Raw genomic sequence first — 24,869 nt, 5'->3', positions numbered from 1 at the left:
TTGTGTTATTTCTAGTAAATGTCCTCCTCTGCATACCAAACGTGTTTTATAGACGTCCCCCTGAAGGCTGCTTATAAAACATGCATCCTTGATTTCCTCTCAACAAGGAAACATCGTGTACGTCTCCGAGGCTCACGTATTGATCTCGCCGATTGATCCGTTAAGATGATTGATAATTGGCCGCCTGTTCTCGTGGATTCAAATCAAACCGGTTGAATTCTCAGCAGAGCAGCTGAAGGAGCTTCAGTCCGTTTGGCAGTAATCCCTTTAATACATTTCAAATGTCACAGGAGAGTCTCGAATCAAACCAGAAACACGACGACCACCTGACAACCCGCCAGAGACGACGGCTGCACACAGAGATTCATTTATTTATATGGAGTGTAAAATATGTTCTCTGTTATCACAACCTGCTCACGTGAAGTTTACAGACCTGTACAATAATAGAATATCAGATGTACTGAGCTGATCAGAACATGTTCTAATGGACCGGCTCCTCCTCACAGTGTGGTGTTGATGGTGCAGTGTGTCTGTCGCAGTAGGATCGTGGTGCTGAGGTCGACATGTGACTGTGTGAGCGTGACAGACACTTTTAATTGACTCCGTTCTGACACCTGAGAGTCGACGAGCTCACACTAATGAATCTGTCCTATTAACGAACGCCAGAACACAAAACGTTCAGCAGCAGCTTGTTATTCTCAGCCGTGTCGATTGTGACTGTGACGTGTTAGAATGACACACACAGCGCTGCTAACATCCCCAACATGCTAACTGACGCTAATTGTGTTAGTCAGTGATAAAAACCTGTCAGTCAAAGAGTTCTTCTTCTTCTTCTTCTTCTTCTTCTTCTTCTTCTTCTTCTTCTTCTTCTTCTTCTTCTTCTTCTTCTACTTTGTCGTCTTCTACATTGTTGTTTTCTTCTTCTTCTTCTTCTTCTACTTCTTCTTCGTCTTCTTCTTCTGCTTCTTCTGCTCCTTCAGTGTGTGGTGGTTATTATGGGATGTCACTCATTGCAGCACTGCTCTGAATACACAAAAGCCTGATTTGAACCTTGACTTTTAAAGGAACAGTTCACCCAGAAACGTAAACACATCTGAGTACATGTACCTGCACCGTGGTGTTAGAACCAGTGAAAGATCAATAATCATAACTTCAGCCTGAACTGATCAGAAAATCAACTTCCTTGTCATAGCAGAGGAGAACACACGGTACTGTGTGTGTGTGTGTGTGTGTGTGTGTGTGTGTGTGTGTGTGTGTGTGTGTGTCAGCAGCAGGTAATCAGCTCAGCTCTGAGCTCAGAGACCTGTCCCGGGGGATTGTGGGTATTTTCAATAGTGTCAGTTCACATTTGATTCAACACACACACACACACACACGGAGCAATCCTCTTTTTGTTCAATACAGGACACACACACACACGCCTGTTTCTTTGTGTGTGTGTGTGTGTGTGTCTATCTCTAAGTGTCGATTCAGCACTCTGTCAACACACACACACACACACACACACACACACACACACAGCTCCTCTCTGTGTGTCTCAGCGAGCTGTCAGTCATCTCAGGTCCAGATGTGACGGGACCGCCACACACTGATGAGTGATAACGACTCGCTGACTGTTTGTTTCTCTGCTGATCAGTCAGATGATGTAAAACACGATCAGAAAACACAGATTTTGTTGTTTTGGTCAAACAGCACCAAGCGAGGAGAGTCTGACTGTCGGGTCATCTGGGTTTATTCTCCAGAACTCAGGTGAACCTCTGACTGGACTCAGCACTCAGCAGAGACTCTGGTTCTCAGCTCCTGTCAGTATTCAACATTACAGACGAGAAATCCACTTTTCCAAGCAGAAAACACTGTCGTAAAACCCAAATCCAGCTTTCTCCAAACAAACCGGACTCCTTTGGGAAAAATATAGTTTTACCTTGCAGAAGTCCAGAGTTGTTGGTCCGTCGCTGCTTCAGTCGGTCAGTTTGTGTGTTACCGTGTGAGGCAGCAGTCGAGCCCTCTGCAAGATTAAATTAATGTTTTTGTCAAAGGAGTCTGGTGTGTTTGGAGGTAACTCTCTAGTCTTACACAACGATAATCATTTTTGTCTAACTTGTTACAAACTGCGTGTTAAGAGGTCTTTTCAGTGAGCTCTAAAATAAAGTGCAACCACCTTGAAATAATTCATAAACAGAAGAAAACTAAAATATTGGATTCATAAGTCTGTAATTACTGCTCTCGAGTTTAACCGTCATTTCAAAAGTCAGCGTTTAATTAAATTCTTATGTTCCAAAATCAACCCACGATGACAGTTTCTACCCTTTACGTCGACTCGGCTGAGGTTTGAGGACGGCAGTGTTCAGACCTGTGACAGTCACACTGGGAAACATCTTCAGTTTCTCCAGCTGTGACATCACACTGAGGAACGTCTTGAATAATGCAATTTCATCATGTTGAAAAACGGTCGGAGCAGCGAGGAGCTTCCTGCTTCAACGGCATCTCAGTCACATCTGCGCCCGCAAATTCAACCCCAGGTCCGGAAACATTCCACGTTTTCTGTAATATTCCATCTTTAAAGAAAAACCTGCCGCAGAGTTTGAGGAGTTTTTTTTTTTTTTTACTTTTCTTTCTTCTCCTCCGGCTCATTCTGTTTCATGGAGACTGACGAAGGGATGATGGGTTATTGATAGGAGGGACGGAGGGAATCGATAGGAGGAGGAGAGAGGCTGAAACTAGGCCACCCATATGTTCAGAGCATCCATTCATCTGCTGGAAGTCTGATTTTTAATCTGGACAGAAAGAAGAGAGAGAGGAGGAGGAGGAGGAGGAGGAGGAGGAGGAGGAGGAGAGAAGACGGAGTGGGAAAAAAATGTGTTCTGGGTCATGACGAAGAGGAGAAGGAGGCAGGGAAGGAAAGATGGTAGGGAATCAGAAAAGGACGAGGGGAAGATGGGAATGAAAGAAGTAACGAGGAAGTAGGTCACAAAAGAAGGAAGGAAGGAAAGAAAGAAGGTGAAGTGTGATAGATTATCAGGAGGAAAGGAAGAAGGCCAGGAGAGAGGAAACACTTCTCTCTGAGCTGAAATGAAATTGAAAAAGATCTGGACAGGACGCCGTTCGGACTGATGGACAGACGTACAGCGCCCCCCAGTGGCTGCTGGGAAAGCTCCGCGCTCGACACGCTCTGGAGACAAACTCCGCCCTCGCCGTCCTCGCAGTGGACACACACTTCATATAAAATCTCCACATCATTACACTGATGGAGTTAATACACAATATCCTGCTTCTCTCTCGCCGTCCTGATGAGAATAAATGAGTCCCTCGCCTCAGATGAGAAGGTAATGGAATATTGAATAAATGATGTTTCCTCTCCACAGCCACGGCCTCTAACGTGTGTGTGTGTGTGTGTGTGTGTGTGTGTGTGTGTGTGTGTGTGTGTGTGTGTGTGTGTGTGTGCGTGTGTTTAAAGGATTCCTCTGCTCTTTCGGTTTATTTTCTATTGTCTATTCTCTGTGTTTGTTGAGTCGTGGACTGACGTGTTAGCGTGTTAACAGGAAACACGAAAAGGCAAAATCACGTGTAAAATCATAAAAACGGCTAAAGAGGCACTTTTAAGATTGAACGGATTTTCTCTTTCGTGTCAAACTCATTTTCAGTGGGAGTGCTACGGGCACTTTTACGATAGCATCATAATCTGTATTATTAAAACAGTAAGAAGTCTGGACACAACATGAAACTCTGCTGGTAGCATCACCAGGGTCTCACACATGAACACCAGCACTGACAACATTGTTTGTGTTCACAGAGTTACTGAAAAGAAAGTTTTTGAACAGCTCATGTTAGCAGCAGCTTGTTCCACATTTCGGCGAGTGTTTTGTTTTAAGTATATTACTTTTGGATACTCGACTAAATCTTCTTTTGATGCTTAAGTACATTTGATATCAGACGCTCGAAGACTTTTACTGAAGAACTCTGTACGACAACAACAAGTAATTCAACAACACTGCAGCCGCCGAACAGGACATTTATTGTTTTACAACATATTGAAAAAAAGACGATTCAACCCTTTAAAACCAGACAACCACTGAACATACAGCTAGTAAATCGCACACCAGCTGAACTCTGTGTGTGTGTGTGTGTGTGTGTGTGTGTGTGTGTGTGTGTGTGTGTGTCGTCCTGCTGGTCTCTAACTGTGACATATGAACTGACGCTGCTGTGGAAATATGAGAGAAAAGCGACCAATCAAACCCAGGAACTGTCTCACACACACACACTCACACACACACACACACACACACAGCGGTGTTCATTACGTTGATAGATCTGCGCTGTGATTGGTGGCGACATTCTAATGCGAGGAGAGTCAAACCGGACGCTCTGATTGGCTGAGAGAAAAAGAAATTAGAAAACTTGATGGATGGATGGATAAGAAGAGGAATCTGTTTTCTCTCTGATGTCGCTCGCAGCTCTTTGTCTCAGTCTGACCTCCATCAGCAGAGTGACGTTAACATCGTTAACGGCTTCTTGCTGGACCAATCACATGACCCACATAACAAGGGAGGCGGGGCTACTGGATATTTAATTTCTGGACGAACAAAACGAGCAGCTAACGAGGAGGAAAACTTCGTCTTCCTGCTCAGGAGAGTTTGTCTGTTTGACATCTGTCTGTCTCCGTAACGAGCCTCGTTAGTGGAAAATAAAAGGTGGAAACCTCCGTCGGCAGCTGGCCGTGTGATTGGTCCTGTCTGCTGCTGCTCAACGATTTCTGCAGAAGTTGTGAATTTTGCAGGAGGAAAACGGTGAATTCCTGCAGGAGCCAATTATATTCAATCACACACACACACACACACACACACACTGCAGCTACACACACACACACACACACACACACACTGCAGCTACACACACACACACATCAACACTACATATATTTACAGGGGAGACGAGATGAGATTGACTTCTTTCGCATGTTACTAAATTTAGAGAGTAGATTCTGCCATGTGAGAGAGAATCTTTTAAATATCACGCTTGTGATTTAATCTAAAATTCAGAAACTGGAGGTGAGAGTGAAGAGAGGAAGTCTTCCTCCATGACAACAGCCCAGTTTCCATCCGGCTCTGAAGGCCTTTTCTTGCCCACGCACCGGAGAGAACAACCACAAAGAACAGGCTGTGAGCGTTACGTCCATGTATAATTGCTGACCATGTCATTCCAACACCATAGGCAATAATCTGCTGCTATAACAACCTCGATAACCTACTTTCAGGCTTTCAAACTGATTTTGGAGACTCGCTGCAGAGATTTTCTCACCACCCCCGACACGAGGACGCTAGTTAGGTGGCAGTTAGATGATCATGATCATAGTCTCAGTCCTAAAGTGCTGGATGGTGTTGAAGTTTTCAACTTCTTCCAAGCTTTGTTCTGCAAATATACGCTAAACAACTGCAAGGAGACACAAAAGCACTAGAAATCATCTAGAAAGTGACGTTTAACTGCACCAAATCAAATACAGAGAGACAAAGAACAATTATAGAGATGCAAAACAACTACAGAGACACAAAACATCTAAAAACAGATGCTAAACTGAAGACACACGACTATTAAGAGAAGCAGAAAGATTAGGAAGACTAAAAAAGACTGCGGAGACCCACAACAAATACAAAATGACTACACAACTTACACATAGACTCACAAAAAAATCACAAAGAAGCCCCGACCACAACAAAGACACAACAAATGACGTGAAGCAATTACAGAGAAACGACTACAAAGAGACAAAATGACACTGAAAGTTTTCACGAATACGAAAAGACGCAAAACAAGTGCAAAGATGCAAAACGACTACAAAGACACACAGAATCATTATTAGAAACAAAACAGCTACAGAAAGATGTTAAACCACCACAGAGACACACAAAACAAGTATTCTGAGGAACAAAACGACCACAAGAAGACACAAAGAGACACACAGCTCAGTCTGGATCTCAGCGTGTCCAGGTTTCTTTTCTTTTCCGTCAGTTTTCTGCAGCCGGTATGAAAAACAGAGTTCGTCTCTTCCTCTGATCGTCTCTAACAGCCTGAATTCAAAACTCAAACTTTGTTTTACACTTTTAAGTGACGACTGATTCTGTTTTGTTGGATTTTATTCTCATTTAGCGTTTTTTTTGTTGTTGCTCGTGTTGGTTTTGGAGGTTTTGTTTTTTGAACACAGTTATGATTACCTCTGTCTTTGAATAATTTATGCGGTAATTCCCGACCCTAATGACTCCCACCTAATGTTTTCTTCCTCTACATAATCAGCTGAATATTAATTAGCAGCCTTAAGGAGTTCCCGTCACTAATATACATAATTATTCTCTGCCATATTGTTTACACACATTCCCACATAAATACATAAATAAATGAGGGAGGCTGGCAGAGTGTTTAACTCCGTGTGACATGACACTTAGTGAACATGCGAGGCGACAAAGACGTTTAACGGACCGATTAGCTGCGTTTCAGTCTTTTCTTTCTGCGCTGGTGGAGTCAGAACCACCAGCAACAAGCGAGAGAGAGGAAGGAAATTGATGATTTGTCTGAAAGCAGCGGAGGATCTGTTTGTTTCTCATCCTTTTAGCGACTCTTTCCTCAACATTTGGCAGGTCAGCTCCGTCCCTAAAGAGCAGCTGTCAGCCGAAAATAACACCTGTGTGCTCGGCGACGCTGGAGATGGAGGGAGGCTGTCTGCGTTTCCGTCAGAGCTTCTCTCAGATCAAAGCCGGCGCTCCTCTCCTCAGACATTATACAGAACATGAAGGAACCACACGGCGTTTCAAGAAAACTGAGGGGGTTTTTTAGGTTATATTTCTCAAATAAGGGGAATGTTCCTCACCTTCATCACACAGTCACAGCGCGCTTTGACCGAGGCGAGAAAACGACTTTGTTCGTTTTTTAGGAAAAGGTCGTGGTTTGGTTTGAAATAATTCAACATGAAACTTCAGAAGTTCCCAGGAAGTGTTTTAATCACTCACATCAGAACGAGCTGCATCTCACCTGTACACCTTCTGTCTCTGGATACAAAGCAGATAAATATCTGTAACCGTCTTCGTAACAACCAGGCTGAAGAAAATGCTGCTGTTAGCTAGTTAGCAGCCCTATTTGCTGACTTGGTTCTTTGGTTTTCGTGAGTCAAACCCACCAAGAAATCCACCTCAGTACTGTTTCCTTTCCTCAATTTCACCTCCATCTTCTCAGAGGCTCCACAAACTGCATCATGGGAACTTTAAGTTACAGACTCACCTCTGACTGGCACCAAAATCCAGCCGGAAAATTCTGTAAATTCACCCGACCTGCTATTGGTTCATTGGATAAACGCATTTCCCATTCCCAGGAGGCTTTGCTCTATTCTACGTTAATTTAAGAACAAACAAACAAACACTAGAGGTCGGTGATGATACGTCGATGTTCTCGGCTTGTTTCTAAAGAGAGATCAGTCACTGCAGGTTTGAACCGTCTGTCTGACCGTCTCACCGCTCCGTCTGCTCTCTCCTGCTTCTTTTTCACATTTCTCCGCTCAGCGAACCGATTTATTTTCTCTCCTCGACGGACGATCTCCTCTGATGCTTCAACATTCACCTGCTCTGATTCACATCACCTGTGTGTGTGTGTGTGTGTGTGTGTGTGTGTGTGTGTGTGTGTGTGTGTGTGTGTGTGTGTGTGTGTGTGTTGATAGCAGTGCTCCTCTGATAATCAGCCACAATTACGTCCCAACAGAAAGGAAGAGAAGAAGTGGGAGGAAGCTATCAGAGGGAAACCATTGATATGGTAATATCTGTCACACACACACACACACACACACACCCACACACACACACACACACACAGAGGCCCACTGCAGTGTGACAGCAGGAGAATGGGTTGTTTCATATTCCGTCTCACAAACCTTTTATTTCAACAGGAGAGTGAAGCTGCTCGTTACAGACTGAATATTCTCGCTGCTGTTTGTCGGTCGCGCTCGACGTTCTGATCGTCTCTGATTACATTTTCCTTCTTTCTAATGTTCGTTCTCCGTTTGATGTCTCGTCATGTTTCATGGTCCCTGGTTTGATGACGTTTGTGTCTTCAGATTGACATCTGATGGTTTTAATGTCTTAAAACAGTTATTCTGTCTGTTTTTGATGATTTAATTTGACATTCATGTCAGTTTTATTTTGACGTGTCCGTCTGTTGAAGAATCTTAAACGTGCTTGTGCTCTCAGTCGTGTTGTCTTTGGAGAGACTTCTGAGACTGTTTCAGTCTGAAATCAGATATTTTCTGTCAGCTTCACATTAATATTTTTGGGGGTTTTTGTGAGCTTTAGATTGATTTTCATGTCAGCTTCAGAATCTCAAGTTTGTTACGTCTTGCATTTGTTATTTCTTGGCGGTTTTGGATTCTTTAATTTGACATTTTTGTCAGTTTTAGTTTTCAGTCTGATGTTTCTGTCACTATTGGAGTTTGATATTTCTCTGGGTTTCATGGTCCTCAGAGAGAGTTTAGCTTAAAAAATATATTACTGTCCATTTTTAGATCCTGAGTTTGATATTTATTGCAGTTTTAGGGTATTGTGTTTGTTTTTTGGTGGTTTTAGATTCTTTAATTTGATATTTATGTCAGTTCTTGCCAGTATTTGTGATATTTCTATGGTTAGAGAGATCTGTGAGACTGTTTTAGTTTAAGTTAAATGCTTCTTTCAGTTTTTGTGTTATTTCTTGTCAGTTGTAGTTTCTGTCACAGTAAGAGTTCCATATAAATGCACAGATAATTCACTGTTTAGTTGTTATAATATCTTATATAATCTTATAAAATGTGTTAATTTTCTTTCAATCGACTAATTGATTAATGGATTATTATTGCAGCTCTCATAACGAGACAGATTGAACCTGTTAAGCTACCTGGTTAGCATGCTAACTTCAGTAGCTGTCTCTGCTGTACAGCACCACAGACGTCTGTGACCCAACTTCAACAGTTAATTATTCACGTACGGTCATAAATGCTGTTTGTACTGTTTCTCAGACCCTTGAGACTGTTTTGCTCAAGGGCACAGAGGCAGCCGGCTTCCAACCAGCTGCTGTGGTGATGGAGGCAGGCTTGTTACTATGGTTACCGCACAGAGGGAGAGTGAGTCTGTCATTCATCCCGCTCGCTCTCATGTTCATGTCAGTTCAGGTTTCTGAGCCTGACAGGATTATAACCTGACATGAAACCCTGAACACACACACACGCGCACACACACACACACACAAAATCAAGCACATGCACACACACGCACGCACAAAGTCTGTGACATTGAGAGAAAATAGATTTGAAGGCTGCAGAGTCACAGTACAAATCAGACGCTATTTACCCTGGAGCTCACACACACACACACACTCGTAATACACACACACACACACACAGATAATAACGCAAACACACACCAGCAGCTCGCTGTAGTTTGGATTACCAGGCTGAATGTGTGTGTGTGTGTGTGTGTGTGTGTGTGTGTGTGTGTGTGTGTGTGTGTGTGTGAATCTGGGGATTCGGCAGCAAAGTAAATGTGCAGGAGGCTTTTACACACTTAATAAAGCCTTTTTAAACCCGGTTAAAGGTTCACACGCCCAAATAATCACGTTTCTCCAGCTTGAATCAAGCTGCACGAGCCGGGTCTCCAGAACCAGAGCCGAGGACGCCGCCTGCATCCGAACTCACCCTCTGAAAAAGAGGGGATGAGTTTCAAAATAAGAGTTTCTCTCAGCGTGTGAATCTGTATCGGACAAAGAGATACAACACAAAAAGGTCGTGAGCTGAGCTGTGGACGTTTGTTTATTGGATGATGAGCTTAGCTTAGCATAAAGCTTAGCATAAAGTCAGCAACAACGGGGGAACAATTAGCCTAGCTCTAACAGAAGGTTAGATTAATATTTATCCATTTCAAAAACTAAAGAGTGAATACACAAACTTTTTGTCTCATGGAGAGTCATGAGATCTTTTTATCCAATTAATCATCAATTAAATGTAGGAAATTTGTCCAGCACTTTGGTTTCTGACCAAATAAGCAAAATGACAGAACTGCTGAGCTTCTGTTTCTCAGCGACGTTTGTGGTTTCATGGAGCTCTGCAAAATAAAACCTTCGATAAATATCAAGCAGAACGTCTCGGTCCTGCACAAGCATCCAGCAGAACAGTCGCCAAAATAAAATGTGGCATCTTAAGTGTCTGCAAACACTCGATACGTTCAGATGAACATGTTTCATAGCACATCAACACTGAGCGCCGAGATGACAGAGAAAACACAGCAGGTGCGTCTTTACAGCCACCTCCATATGATGGACACTAATCCTCTGTGGTTTACTGGCATCAGGACATCAGAGCGAGGAGGATGTGGGTGATGACATCATCTGCTGGAGACAAAAATACAGTGAATATTATCTCCTAGACCAGGAAGAAGGAAAAGAGCCACAGAGAGAGTCGCAGCAGTCAGCAGAGTTTCACTGTGCGTCTATAAAACTGTGACGGTAAATCACAAGTCAAAGTCCTCGTCAGTGCAACAATACAGCGTCCTCAGTGCTGCTGTGAGCCCAAACTACAGCTCGAAATCACACACAGCCACAGTCACCAGGGTGTTTTCTCTGGTTTTAATACGATCATTCGTTAGGTAGAGGTGTTAATATTAAGATCCAGCTTCTATAAGATGTGCAGGACAGAATTAGAGCATTCTGCTGAACAACTAAAGTAGCTGGAGACTTTATTTACAAAGGAAAAGCAACTAAAAACATAAATAAAACCTCTAAAACTCGATTCAGACTTATGCCGATTTAGCTGTTAGCACTTCCTGTTTTCAGCACTTTCATGTATGTACACACAAATATCACTGGACTGTTGTGATACTGAAGAACACTTAAAACGTGATGTTTTTTAAGGCAAGTTCTGCACATGTAAGAAGTGTCTTTTCAGAGGATTTCTAGAGGATTTATGGAGTCATCCTCTCCTCCCTCCACGCTGATATAGAGTCAGGTGAAGTGTTGCAGTCCACAAAACATTTTTGGAGCTACACAACAAAACAGAGTTGCAGCATTCTGCTAAACAACTTCAGTAGCTGGAGACGTGATTCAAAAAAGAAACAACAACCCCAAAAAACATCAATAAAACCAGTAAAACTCGATTCAAACTTTTGCCGAATTAGCTGTTAGCACTTCCTGTTTTCAGCGCACTCATGTATGTCCACACAAATATCACTGGACCATTGTGATACTGAAGAAACCTTAAAACATGATGTTTTTTAAGGCAAGTTCTGCACATGTAAGAAGTGTCTTTTCAGAGGATTTATGGAGACATCCTCTCCTCCCTCCACGCTGATATAAAGTCAGGTGAAGTGTTGCAGTCCACAAAACATTTTACAGCAAAACAGAGTTTCAACCAAAGTATCTGGAGACTTGACCAGTAAAAACAAAACATCAGACGTCTCCACGCAGCTCATTCTGGACCGTTTCTATTGGACCACATTATACACTGAAGCACGGTAACTTTAGCAGACGTGGTTCGTCTGATTCCAGCGTGAGAAGAGACGTGAGCAGTGAAAAAAGGAAACTCACCAAGGTCGCCTCTCGTGTATCAGCATTCATTTCCAGTCTCAGCGCCTCGTCTGAAAGATAAGAACCTTGAAGACGAAGAAGTTTAACAATGCATCCCGCTGTTCTCCAGGTGTTCTCAGAATCCTTACAGACTCTTCTAACTGTCTGGATGAAATTACATTCTGTTCACTGCAACATATAAAAGAGAAGGTTTTTAACACGTTTTTGGGGCTTTGTTGAATCCAGCAGCCTCTTCTGAGTTTGAGGTTGTGATGGCCGTCTAGACGAGCGAGACAAATCCAAGATGGGGGACGGATGAGGCGGTCGTTCACAGGAGTTTCACTCAAGAGACCAGAGCGTGTTTCGTCCTGATTGTGGCCAACTGTCACAAGTGTTTTTTTTCTTTTTCCTGGTCTAAGGAGATAATATTCACTGTATATAATACACGTGCAGCGTTGTTTTCATCTCAGTTGGTGCTTTCATCTCAGAACACGGGCCTTCACGTAACTAACATCACACACCTGAATGTGTTTACTTTCCTTTCCTGTACTCAACCAAACAGTTTTGGAAACAGCGACCGACACCTCAAACGCAGCTGGAGGAGGTCCGACCTCCAGTTTTTGTACCACTAAGTGGACTGGAGATGCCCTGAGGTCTCGTTGAAAACATCCAGTTTTGTAGCCAGAATCGTGACAGCAGACGGTCCAGCTTCCTGTTGATCGGCGGGAAATGACTCGATGTTTAGTTGAATCATCCGTCAGTGGAGAATTGGTTTTGGTGCAAACGTCCGACTTATCTGCGGTTTGCAGAAACGTCAACTGTGGAGGAGATTGAATCACAGAAGGCTCTCAGTTTCTTCAGCTATCACATCAAGATTACAGCTTCACTCTCAAAGAATTATTCCTTAAATCATTTTTACCTTCACTCTCAAAATCTCAGGATTCTTTGAAAGCTCTCGGTTATAAAATATTTATCGTTTCTAAACTGTGCCAGAGATGTTTCGTGGGCGTAATCTGCACACGGGATCTGCTCTGTAACTCCAATACTGCTCGCTACAGCTGAATTTACTATCACACACACACACAAACACACACAAACACACACCAACACACACCGACTGACAGTTATGATACTATAATAATTGCTACATACAGACTCAAACCGACACACACTCGCAGTCATGATGTCAGATTAATGGGCACCTCAGGCTGCGGAGGGGAACCTTAATCATCCATCATCTCTGACAGCTGATATAATTATTACACAACACACACACACACACACACACACAATAACTGTCATTGTGTTTTCTCCGCTGCTTTCTAGAAAACAACTCGTTTGCTCCGAGCATTTAAATTGAAGTCTCTGCAGCTGATCGTCCACACACTCTCTCTGCTCCAGGAGACGTTCAGGTACTCGTGTAAAAACAGACTCTGGTAGAAGTAGAAGTTCTGATCCAACTTGTTTCCTCCAGTACAGTAACAGAGTTCAGGCTCTGACATGGACTCAGAGTGTCAGAGTAAAAAGTCTCCCTCTGAAGGACATTTGTGCTCAAAGCTAACTGAAGCTCACGTCATATTAACAGAATTCAAAGACTATTAAAGTTAAAGGTAGAATCAGTAGGATTTGTCCCAGCTGTTCCTGAACGCACCACTCCACTAAATGTACTCGAAAACTTTAGTTACTAGTTACTGTGTGGATTACATGCTGCATCAGAGCCAAAAGAGCATTTTTTAATTTAATGTGTTTTAATGAACATCTGATTCAAAGAGTAACTAAGTACTATTACTCAAGTACTGTATTTAAGTACAATTTTGAGGTATTTATCATTTACTTCAGGCTTTATTAAATCAGCAATCAGACAAAACAACAAATAAATTGCAGAGTATCGATCCAATAACCATCCAGGTCGATACAGTACTTTACTTTTACTTGTACTCTTGATACTTAAGTACATTTATCACCTGCAGCCTCCTCAGACTTCTTTCTTCACAGTTACAGCAGCTGCTCTGTGTGTAGCGTCAGCGCCCTCTGCTGGAGCTCCTGCAAACCACACAGCTGAGAAAGACAACATAGATGAACTACACAGATGATTCTGGGTCCTGGTTCTGTCCAGGTCGGCTCACTGGATTCTTCAGAACATCAGAACCAACATTAACATTGTTAGAAACACACGTCAGTAATATTACTGAATATGTGTTTACATAATGAGGGAAAACTGTGTTCCATTAAAGTTACAGAAAAAATAACGTAATCTGATTAGAGATATAACAGCACACATTTGAAATGCAAAATGATATTCTACACTGATACCTGGATTACTGATTACATTTTGTAACAGGTAATTAGAAACTGTATCGGCCACAATTTTCTCAGCCCTGGTAATACTTGAGTTTGGTAAGCGTGAATGTCACCTGTACACATACTACTTAAGTAAAAGCATTAAAGTATCTGATATTAAAAGGTACCTAAGTATCAAAAGTACAAGTAAAAGTTTAAATTTACATTTGTGTTTTGATTAGATCGCCGATAAAATAAGCTAAAACTTGCTAATTTGGCTCTGAAGCAACATGTAATCTGTAAATGAACTAGTTACTAAAGTACGAGGAGAAGCACATCATTACTGACAGCACCCAGAAACAAACGTGGATTCATGATGCAGCTCTTTTGGACCGTGTTCAGGTCAGACGCCACACAGTGTGCAGCCGAGAAAAAGGAGTGAAGCTGCTGTCAGCTGCAGAAAACGCCACTCACCGTCGGAGGAGAGCGACTGTGTAAATCTGCTTAAAACAGACTTTGGCTTTATGCAACATTAATGTGAAGAGCTGCGGTGGAAAGTCTGCTGACAATACACAGAGCTGTCGACCTGCTGACTGACAGCTGCATGTGTGGGGGAATCACTAATGTGGTTCAGACTGCAGGGTGAGTATCTGCAGAGGAAGACTCTGATATAATAGTAATGAGAATTATTACGGATTTATCAGAGTAATGTACATTTTTATGACGTGTACAGGCAGAAGAGTTTACAGGCTGAGGTTCAGATTTACTGGAACATCTTTGTGTAGATTGAAAGAAGAGACTGAGGCATGTTAGCAGCTGTCTGAGGCTCTATGTAGACACAATGGTGCTTTGAGCTAAATGCTAATGACAGCAGTCCCAAAAAACTACCTGAATAATTTACTTAAGGAAAACTTGAAATAACATCATCTAAAAATACTCAATTACATGTAAAAGTCCTCTTTTTTATTGCTACATATAAGAAGATTTTAATATTGTAGTTCATCAATGTGGAGCCAGTTCTTCTTCTTTTTGAGCTGGCGTACTTGTACTTTCATGGTTTGATATTAATAGAGTTGTTTATGTTTTTAATTCGACTAAAAAGCTAAGAGACCCTGTTGAAAGGAGCGAACTCGCCGCTGGTACATCTCCCAGCCTTATTCTGTCGGAGGCTTTAGAACTGGACCTCGATCTTGTTGGTATCTACAATCTTACCAACCCATGTTTCTGTGTTCAGAATCAAACAATAGCAACAAAATAAATATATAATATAATTAAAAGGGTAAGAAACAGAATAGACCTGTACATACATATAAACAAGATGTTGTACCAAATTAACAGCAGTGAATTTAAGCTGTAAATAAAACAGTACTTAGTTTAACGTCTCCCTTCCTGCTGAACGAGACTTTAGCCACTCCTAAAGTCCATCCAGTCTTTCCCTTAACCTGAACATCATAATAAAACCTTTCACAAGAGAAACCCTGCTTTCCCAAGACACAAATTGCAGTTTCAAATCGCTTTGGGTTGTCTGGGAGTTTATTCCATTCGTCACCGCTGTGTACTTGCGTCCCATCATCAGATATGAGGAGGGCAGGATGTGCTGTATCAGGATCCAGCGTCACCTCCACGGCGTTCTGCTGGATGTTTTTCAGCTCAGCTTCTTGCAGTTTCTCCTGTCTGACTGTGTCAGTCGGCTGTTCCACAGCCATCACCACAACCGTCCTTGTTATTACTTCATATGACGCTGGACAGACGCTGACCTCCATCCAGTCTTTGGTGACTGGAGCAGCATTCAGGGATGGGAAGCTCTGGAGGAAGTGGAGGTGGTCGTTTGAGCATCCAGCTCAGCCCGTCACCTCATCAGCCCAGAGGTTTCCTGCTCCAGCTCTTGGATGAAACCTTTTGAATGCTCTTCTGACATTTCTTGCTTCTCTTTGATCATCCTAACGAGCTCTGCCTGGGCTCTATCCAAAGACTGTATCAAAGCGGTGAAGACCTGAAAGTCGCCTTCCACCTCTCTGTCTGCGGCGTCTGTGCTGAGCTTTATCGAATGTTTGATCTCCTGTTTTTTCAGTTGTCTCTCCAGGATCTGCTGCTGAATATCTGCTTCTTGTTTCCACAGCTCTCTTTTCTTAATATCATATTCCTTCTGCAGAGGAACAACATCGTGAAATCTGTGACTTGAGTCTTGAATTTGTTGGTTCTTGCAGTAGAGCTCCAGAGGTTTGCCATGCTTAGTACACGTCTGCCATCGTATTATCAAACAGCTGAGCCTTCATCAGACCGGACACTGTCTGATGAAGGTGAACTGTGATGTAGATGGTCGTGCACACCAGGCTAAACACTAACATCATGTAGGGTTTCACAGCACGTCCAGACAGATGCAGCACAAAAGCTGCTCTTCAGTCAGTAAATAGCTCACAGCCGGCATGTTGACGCTCTGCAACCAAAAGACAAAAAATCTTCGGCACATGAAACACGTCATTACGCAGCAGAGACTCATGTCATAACATGTTCAACAAAAACTGAGGAAAAATTGGTAAATACATTTTATAAACCAAAACCCTGTCATACAAAAACAGGATCATTGTGAAGGTGTTAAAGTCACAAACAGATTCTACACTTATATCTGTCAGGCATCATTAACGATGAGCTTGTTTCAGCTGGTTAACTAAATTGTTCCCCCCAGTAAAAAGACAATACCTGTAAACCAGAGAAGCAGCTTTTTAGCTTTTTACCTTTCAGTCAGTGCAGCCAGATGAAAGCTGAGGCGAGTGAGGCTGCAGCAGCCAGAAAGCAGGCGAGTTTACCAGGAAATTACAGATTACTATCTCTGTAATGGTACCCATACTGCCGGTTTGTTTTAAAAGACAACCTCACGTAAAACTCTCCCTCACTTCCTTGTGATGTTGCCCGCTGTGCATCTCCACATTTCCACTTTTCTTTTGTTTTTGGTATTTCTCTATCGAAGTATAAAGCTCAAACAGACGAGGTAAAAACTACCTCTACAATTTACATTTAGCGCATTTAGCTGACAATTTGTCCAACGCAACTTACAGTAATTCATACATTCACACACTGATGCCGGTGCTGCCATGCAAGGTGCCGACCAGCACACCAGGAGCAGTTTGGGGTTCAGTATGTTGCCCATGGACACTTCAACACGCAGACCAGGGGAATCAAACCAGTGACAAGACGCTGGCTCTACCCCAAGTCACAGCTGCAAATTAAAGATCAAAGTCTGGTAGAGAACTGATGAGATCAATAGTAGGTAATAAACTACAGGTAAACTTCTCAAACCTGTGGTGCAACACGGTCCCCCTCTGTCCTGAAAAACATGATTATTTCAACCAAACAAATGTTTTTCCTCCATTTAAGATGGAGTTTACGCTTGAAACATATCAACTGAAACCACAGTGTGCTCACCTGTGTGAGCTGAAGACTCTGCTGCTGCCATCTGCGGCCACAGTCCTGAGAGAGTGACATAACAAACAGGTTGACCAGCATCCGTCCTCCTTGAGACAGACAGGAAGAAGAGCGAGCAGACACAGATCACAGACAGACGGGTTGACGGAGAGACAGACCTCCACAGAAAGCTAATCTGTTTGAGATAAGACTCTCTAAGTCTTGGGAGCTTTGGAGGAAATCTGAAATCCAGACCCTCATATTTCCATAATCTGCCTCATATCCTAACCAACCAGCCCCGACACACTCATCTCCATACGCATCATGCACCTGGCCTCTGACTCATTACCATAATCCCCCCAGCCTGTTGAAAACTTTCAGATAGCTCTGTGCTGCTGTTGTAGAGAATCTAATTGGTAAAGTGTAGAAAAATAAACAGTTGGAAGAGTCCACGTATCACACTTGAAGCAAAGTGTTTCCTGGTGCATTTTTCACCCTTCCAGTAAAGATATCTACTGGGGCTGGGACAGGATGACACAACATAATACTGAGAGAGATATTAGAGCCAATAACTTACCTTTCTAACAAGTAAAGCCATCGATTAAGGCTGGAAGGAGATAATAACGTTGATAACATTACAGGTAACAGCAGTAAGCAGGTACTTTTAGCAACAAGTAAAGCCACTGTTTGGGTTGGGATGGTCGTTAATCTCCTGATTTAAGAATATCCTGATACTTAGATGCAGTTTTGATGTGTTTTATACCGACGTTTGCTTGCTTCTTTATCACCAGACTGTTGGACCCTCTTAAAGTCCAACTGAGACAGATACTCTGATATTCCACTTGTGTCGGTATCCGTCTGTTGAGTTGATTTAAAGTTTAATGAGACTCTCGTTCTTTGTTTTCAGGTAAATTGGATCTTTTTTTTCTACGGGGAAAATGTGTGAATCAGCATCACCGCTTTTTCCTAAATGAGGTTTCAATTACACAAAGAGAGATGAGTTTATCCCTGACGTTGTACCTGTCGCTCATCCCCCTAGCTTCATTAACTTCCTGTTTCTGAATCCTGCATCTCATCTCCTTCACCGTGTCTGTTTAAATGAGCTGTCAGTCAGCCAGCCAGCCCCCCCTGGCCACAATTACTCAGACATTATTACCTCAACGTACAAGACTGAGGATTAGAAACACTTTCTGTGCTGTCGGTTCACTTTAATGCAAGCATAAGCTGAAAAAGCAGAGAACTACACCTGACACCAAGCAGAGGAATTGTCAGAATATGAATCACAACTTTGATTCATCTGAAACAGAAGGATAAGATGCCCCACTTTAACAGCTCAGCTTACATTTACTGATCCTTCTCACAGCTAAGCATGTTTTCACTAATGCAGAGTGGGCACTGTTATGGCAGTTAGTATACACAACGTTAATGTGCTGTACAGTTTCAGACTCGCAGCAGATGATCTTCAAACTAAAGGATTTCACTTTGTATAGTCAGTAAAAACACATTTCTGAGAATTTGTGATGAAATGTTTGTTTCTTTCTACAGAACATCTCACCACTGAGGGACCAAAAACCCCTACAATCTTCCTAAGGACCAGTAAAACCTCTGAAAAGACTCCTAACTGGAACTAGAGCCTCACGAATTAAACCTGGCCTAGCGTAAAGCACCCCGTGACCTTGCAATTTCCTCCCGGATCTTGAGAACCACTGCAACCTTGCAGTCTCCTCAGTGACCCTACGAATTTGACCAAGGAGATATCAACCTTTTAAATGATCCCTTTCACCTCTTCATGGACCTGTACAACCTCCTCAAGGAACCCTATAACCTACATTGGTCCTACAATCTTTGCATACTTTGACATCCCCTTCAGTGACTCCAGTGACCCTTAAAATCTCCTCAAGGACCCAAAATCTTTAATGACTATATAACCTCCTCAAAGTCCACTACGACCTCCTCAAGGAACCCTTCAACCTCCTACAGAGTTCATACGATCTTCAAAGACCCTTACAACCCCTTGAGTGACTCCAGTGACCCTACAATCTCATCAAGGACACTGCAATATGATAAGGATCCATACAATTCAATACAAAATCAAAAAGTCTATAGCCCCTTAAAACCTCTGGTCTCAGTAAAAAAAACACTGTAACCCCTTCAGTAACCTCCTCAAGGAAAACCTACAACTTCTTGCAAAGGTCTTATAGTCTTCAAAAACCCTTTCAATCTCCTCTTACAGTCTCCTTGCAGACCCCTACAAAGTATTTAATGACATCGACAACCTGTTTAAAGACCACTGTAACCCCTTCAGTTATCACTACAGCCTCTCCAAGGACCCATACATGCATGAGTGCATGAGTCCTACAATCTTCAAAGACTTTCACAACCCATGTAATGACTCTTGTGACCCCTAAAATCTCCTTAAGGATCCCTACAACCACTTCAGAGATCCCTAAATCCTCCTCTAGGACTGTACAACCTCTTTAATGATCCCTGTGATGTTATTAAAGACCCCCTTAACCTTAAATCATAAAGTACCTGTCGTGACAGACATTTGTGTGAAACCTCCCACAGATGTTGAGATGAAGGAGCACAGAAGTAATACAGCCAGCAGATGGAGCCAAACAACCAGAAAACCAACCTGGTGTCACTGAATGGGTTTTATGAATGACGGTGAGACCCTAAAGTAGGAATATAGAGTCTTTCTCCAACATTTGGATCCTCACAGAAGTTCTGGGAATTTCAACTGGAAAATTTAAAGAACTTAAGTCCAAAATGTTCAAGTATAGGTGTTTAATTGTATTCACAAGTTCTCCCCTGTAATACAATAAAAAATGTGAAGTAAAGGCAGCAATCTTAGGTTTAAACATGATATAAGTATCATCAATGTAATGTAAGACATAAGTCCAATAGTATAAATATGGGAGATTACAAGGTAAATGTGAAAATTCTTTCTAGATATGTCTGAAATTATTCTGCTACGGCGTGGTATTACAAAAGTAGTATTGTCAAAAGTCCTATAGTTTTATTTATTAAACCTCTATCTTATTTTTAAGGACCCTACAACCTTCTCAAGGCCCCTTCCAACAGCTTTGGTCCCCAAAACCTCCTCAAGGGCCTCTAGAACATCTACAACAGGCTTCAAGACTTAACTAACTCCCTCCAGGACTCCTACAAACCTCATCACGGCCTCATACAACCACTTATTGGACCCATACCAGTTTGTCAAGAACCCACTCATAAGGCCCCTTATAACCTCATTAAGGACTCCTACAGCCTCTTCAAAGTCCCCAACAACTTCTTAAAAGTGAAACTCTTGCCAAAATGTAACTTAGGCTTTTTTTGTTAATGTATAAAGTCAAACCTTCGTGTAAGAGCGTAATTACCACGAAAGAGGCACTTTTAAGATTTACCATATTCTCATTTTAAATGGGAATGCTAGGGGCAAATTAGCGATAGCATCAAAATCTCTATTTCTACAACAGTAAGAAGGCTCGACACAACATGAAACTTTGCGGGGTCTCTACACATGAACACCAGCAATGAGAACATTGTTTGTGTACACAGAGTTTACTGATAAGAAAGATTTGAACAACTCACATTAGCAGTACCTTTTTCCGCTAGCCGCTAGCATCAGAATCACAAGGTAGCCTATTTAGAATGTTGTGTTTTATTGAGTGTCCTGACTCTGAATGTGTAGCCCATATTCTGAAAAGAGTTACCCTAAAATAGTAGTAACAAGCTAACATTAGCTTAACATCAACTTTCCATGGTCACATTTAGAAATACGCTATTTTTACTCAATGAAGGCAGTTAAAAGTTAAAATGGGAACATTAGCATCCATCTTGTTTTTATTCATCTTCACTGTAATGCACTCACAGATAAAAGAAAGTAACAAATCAATGCTATACATCAGCATTTAATCACTGTGACTTTGTTAGCATGCTGCTGTTAGCATCTTGGTCAAGGCACCGATGTCTGTTAGTATCAGGCTGAGTCCAAAATCACAAGGTAGCCTATTTAGCATGTTGTGCGCCATTGAGTGTCCTGACTATGAACGTGTAGCCGACATTTTGACACAAACATTAGCGTAACAGTCGCTAATGTTCGACGTTAAGCTAACGTTCCGAAGTGACAGAAACTCTTCGGATTTTGAAACGAACGTTAGCTTAACGTTCGAATGATAACGACCAAACGAAGACATTTTGAAACCGTCCGTTTCAAAATGTCTTCAAAACGTTAGCTTAACACTCTCACTATCACATCTAAAGGAGGCAGACTGTCTGTTTCTGTAACTTCATATCAATAACACGTATTTTAATGTGGCACAGAAAATTGAACTTGATCGTGAATCAAGTCAAACGGATTCATTTTTATTATTTTCAGTTTGTTCGTGGTGTTCATCTGAATGCATCATCTGACTGAGCGTTTCATTCAGATACCTGTTGAATCTGCGTGTCACCGCCCAACACACACAACCGCGCGCACACACACACACACACACACACACACACACACACACACAGACACACACACACACACGCAGGCACACGTCTCTCCGCTAAGCCCCGCCCCTCCCGGAGCGAGAGAGGGAGACCCGCTGGTGAATAAGAAACACTCATTGAGAGAAGCGACAGACAGACAGAACTCCTCTTCCAACTGTCTCACCTCTACAGCAGCCCGACTCCCGTCTCTCTGCCGGGGCTGTTCGGTGTCGGACGGGTCAGCAGCGGACAGGTAAGACCTCGGAGCGTCGGTGCTGTTAGTCAGTGCCTGATAATCGATCACCGATCAGCTCTATCAGCCTGAACATTCCTGTAGTGATCCTGTATAAATGCTGTGTGTCATGCTAACGCACAGCACGTCTTTTTTATTGATTTAATGAGTATGTTTCTATATGTTGGATGTTATCAGTTCGATTCTGTATATTGATTTAAAGGAATATTCTGACATTTATCAGCAGGTTTGGGTCATGAGTTGTGTGCTGAACTTGAACAACCAGACAGGACACTTTTCTGTAAGATGTGACCTGTGGAGTCAGTTTGTTTCTGTCGTGTTATGTTAAATATGTCTATGAATGTTTTATAAATAGTTCTGAATCAATCTTCACTCAAGGTCTGCTTATCAGCTACCTCCAGAGCTTTCAACAGCATCTCCTTGCTCTTGGAATTTCAGTTTTGCCAAAAGATGGAAATATTCCTTCATCTATTTTTTATTGTTTATGATTCCTGTGGAGGTCTTAACTTACCACATATAACATATTTTATTTTAGTTGTAGCAGAAGAAATCTTGACTCAAGCTCCACTTACTAGATTTCTCAAAGGTCAACCAGCATTTAAGTTCAGCCAAATTAAAGTTAAAGTGTTTGATAACCATATTTGAAGGATCACTGTTAAAAAAAAAAAAAAAAAGATATCGGTGTTGGCAGAATGTAGTTTATGTTTTGGAGAAGACACATTATTTTGTACCAGCTCTCCTCAGAGCCTTCAACTTGTCCTCGGACCTCCAGTTCTTCTTTCCTAACCACCTGTTTCCCGACCTCGGGAGATAATTGTACTCAAGGTGACGGTGCGTTTTATTTGGTCGCCTGTCGCTGTAACTTGCAGGGTAACGTGAGACCGAAGAAGGACTCAGCAGACTGTAAAACCTTACAACATACTGTACCTTCTCTGTGAACCTGATTTCTTCCCGAGTCACTTTGAGATAGTGTTTTATCAGCGATGGTGGCTGTTTGTTCTGATTCAGAGCAGAAAACTCGCACTGTACACATCTGTGGTCATGGAAACCAACATTTATTATTAATGATATGTGATAAAGTTCAGCGACGCAGCCGCTCACGCAGGGCATGCGTCTGTTTATTCAGGATTTATTGCGATTGAAAGTGTCATGTGCACCACAGCTGCACTTTCTCAGGTCCTCAGCGACAAACTTGTCAAGTGTGAAGCAGATCGGACGGCCGGTTCTCGACATGTGTGAACAACAGACGGACAGAGATTCCTTGCTTTACAGTTATATTTGAGTTCCAGCGACCTCAAACCTGTTTTCTCCTTCCACAGGTCACACAGCAGTGATGTCATCACTCCTCCTCTCCCTCCTCCTCCTCCCCGTCCTTCTCCTCACCCTCGCCTCCACGTTGGAGTTCCGTTACCACAGCAACCGTGAGATCGAGCAGTACCTCCACCAGATCAACGCCTCAAACCCGGACATCACTCACCTGTACAGCATCGGCCAGTCGGTCAGAGGTAACGACCAACTCCTCGTCTGTGATATCTGTTCTGATTTCAGAACAATGGGAGCTCATTGCATTTAAAAAAAGAGACTAAAAACACCTGAAAGCTTTGACAGTTTGAGAGCAAAGAAGACGAGGAATATCGAGTTTTACTCCAACTTGTGGAGTCCATGCGAGATCAAGTGCATGTTATCATTAAGGCAAAAGTAGGACAAACCAAATACGGGGATATTCTGCAATTCAAGTACAAAAAGCTCTTTGTGGAATAATGTCAAATCATGCTGTGATAACAAGAGTCATCCACTAACTTGTGGAGTCCATGCCAGTTTGAGTGCACTCTGTCATTTAGGCACACGGGGGACAAACCAAAAATTAAGATATTTTGAAGTTTAAGTACAGAAAGTTATTTGAATCACAGTCAAAACATGCTGTGATAACATGAGTCTGCAGGTTTTACATGAACTTGTGGAGTCCATGCCAGGTCATATGCATGTTGTCATTAAGGCACAAAGGAGAAGATACAAAATATTGGGATATTCTGGAATTCATGTATAAAAACCTCTGTGAGGAATACTGTCAAATCATGCTGGGAGACATGAGTCATCAAGTTGACCCTTACTTGTGGAGTCCATGCCAGTCTGAGTGCATGTTGTCATTTAGGCAAAAGTGCGACATGTCAAATATTAAGACATTCTGAATTTCAAGTGTAAAAAGCTGGTTGATCAGTGAACTGTTGGCTGTCAGTCACTGCCGTAACGTGACGCGGGCCTGTTAGTGTTTGTGAGATCACATAACGGGACGGGTTAATTTAATCTGGGACGGCTTAATCTGGCTAATCACACACACACACTAACACACACTCACAGACACACTAATCTGTGCTAATCTAGGACGCCAGCTGGCCTGCTTCCAACTTTTGAGTGTGTGTGTGTTTCACCTCGCCTGTCTGTCAGCAGCGCGACAGTTTTTCCTCACATTTTACAGTGTTTTTACTGCTGTGTGTGTGTGTGTGTGTGTGTGTGTGTATTCTGACTTGCTGAAGCTTGCGGCACTTCATTCATTCGCCTTCACCTGCAGTTCCGTCATTCAAAACAGTTACAGTCGTCGAGTTTACCTGGAAACTTTTACTCACAGCGGATGAGCAGCAGAGAGGAAACAGAAACTCCTGCTGTAGAGAAAACCTCCATCAGGCTCCGACTGTAAATCATCATCTTCTACGTCACACAGATTACCTGCTGCCCGCTGAGGTGACTCATGTTCTGGGTGTTGGACTCCACCGGCTGATTCACTAAACCCTCAGAATTAGCATTGCTACATTTTGTGTTTGCACTGCCTTCAAATCTGAGGCGTGCGGTCGAGTTTCGACATAAGAAGTTGAGAACAACACTTTGCTCGGTGCTTAAGTGG

The 24,869-nt window shown here is 42.5% G+C and overlaps 1 protein-coding gene and 1 long non-coding RNA gene across 12 annotated transcripts in view; one reads left to right on the top strand and one right to left on the bottom strand.

Moving 5' to 3' along the window:
• Positions 1-9,782: 9,782 nt before the first annotated feature.
• LOC119032368 lies at positions 9,783-22,514 on the bottom strand. 11 transcript variants are annotated; one of them, XR_005078869.1, is made up of 5 exons: positions 21,902-22,514; positions 17,260-17,348; positions 13,521-13,614; positions 11,578-12,374; positions 9,783-10,383 (listed from the first exon to the last, which is right to left on the bottom strand). It is a non-coding gene; the product is annotated as an uncharacterized LOC119032368 (long non-coding RNA). The 11 variants fall into 11 exon arrangements; XR_005078866.1 differs by lacking the exon at positions 21,902-22,514 and adding an exon at positions 20,844-20,977; XR_005078867.1 differs by lacking the exon at positions 21,902-22,514 and adding an exon at positions 20,833-20,948 and having other exon boundaries at positions 17,260-17,304.
• cpm (carboxypeptidase M) overlaps positions 21,822-24,869 on the top strand; it is a 16,910-nt gene continuing 13,862 nt past the window's right edge. The window contains exons 1-2 of the mRNA XM_037121447.1: positions 21,822-21,970; positions 23,290-23,475. Of these exons, the coding sequence (XP_036977342.1) occupies positions 23,304-23,475 (172 nt within the window). The 5' untranslated portion in view covers positions 21,822-21,970; positions 23,290-23,303. The remainder of the gene's footprint in view (positions 21,971-23,289; positions 23,476-24,869) is intronic.

This window comes from Acanthopagrus latus, chromosome 14 (genome assembly GCF_904848185.1).
Source record: "Acanthopagrus latus isolate v.2019 chromosome 14, fAcaLat1.1, whole genome shotgun sequence".
In the NCBI taxonomy this organism is placed as follows: Eukaryota; Metazoa; Chordata; class Actinopteri; order Spariformes; family Sparidae; genus Acanthopagrus; species Acanthopagrus latus.
Note: the sequence above shows the minus strand (reverse complement) of the source record. Positions and strands in the feature narration are given on the sequence as shown.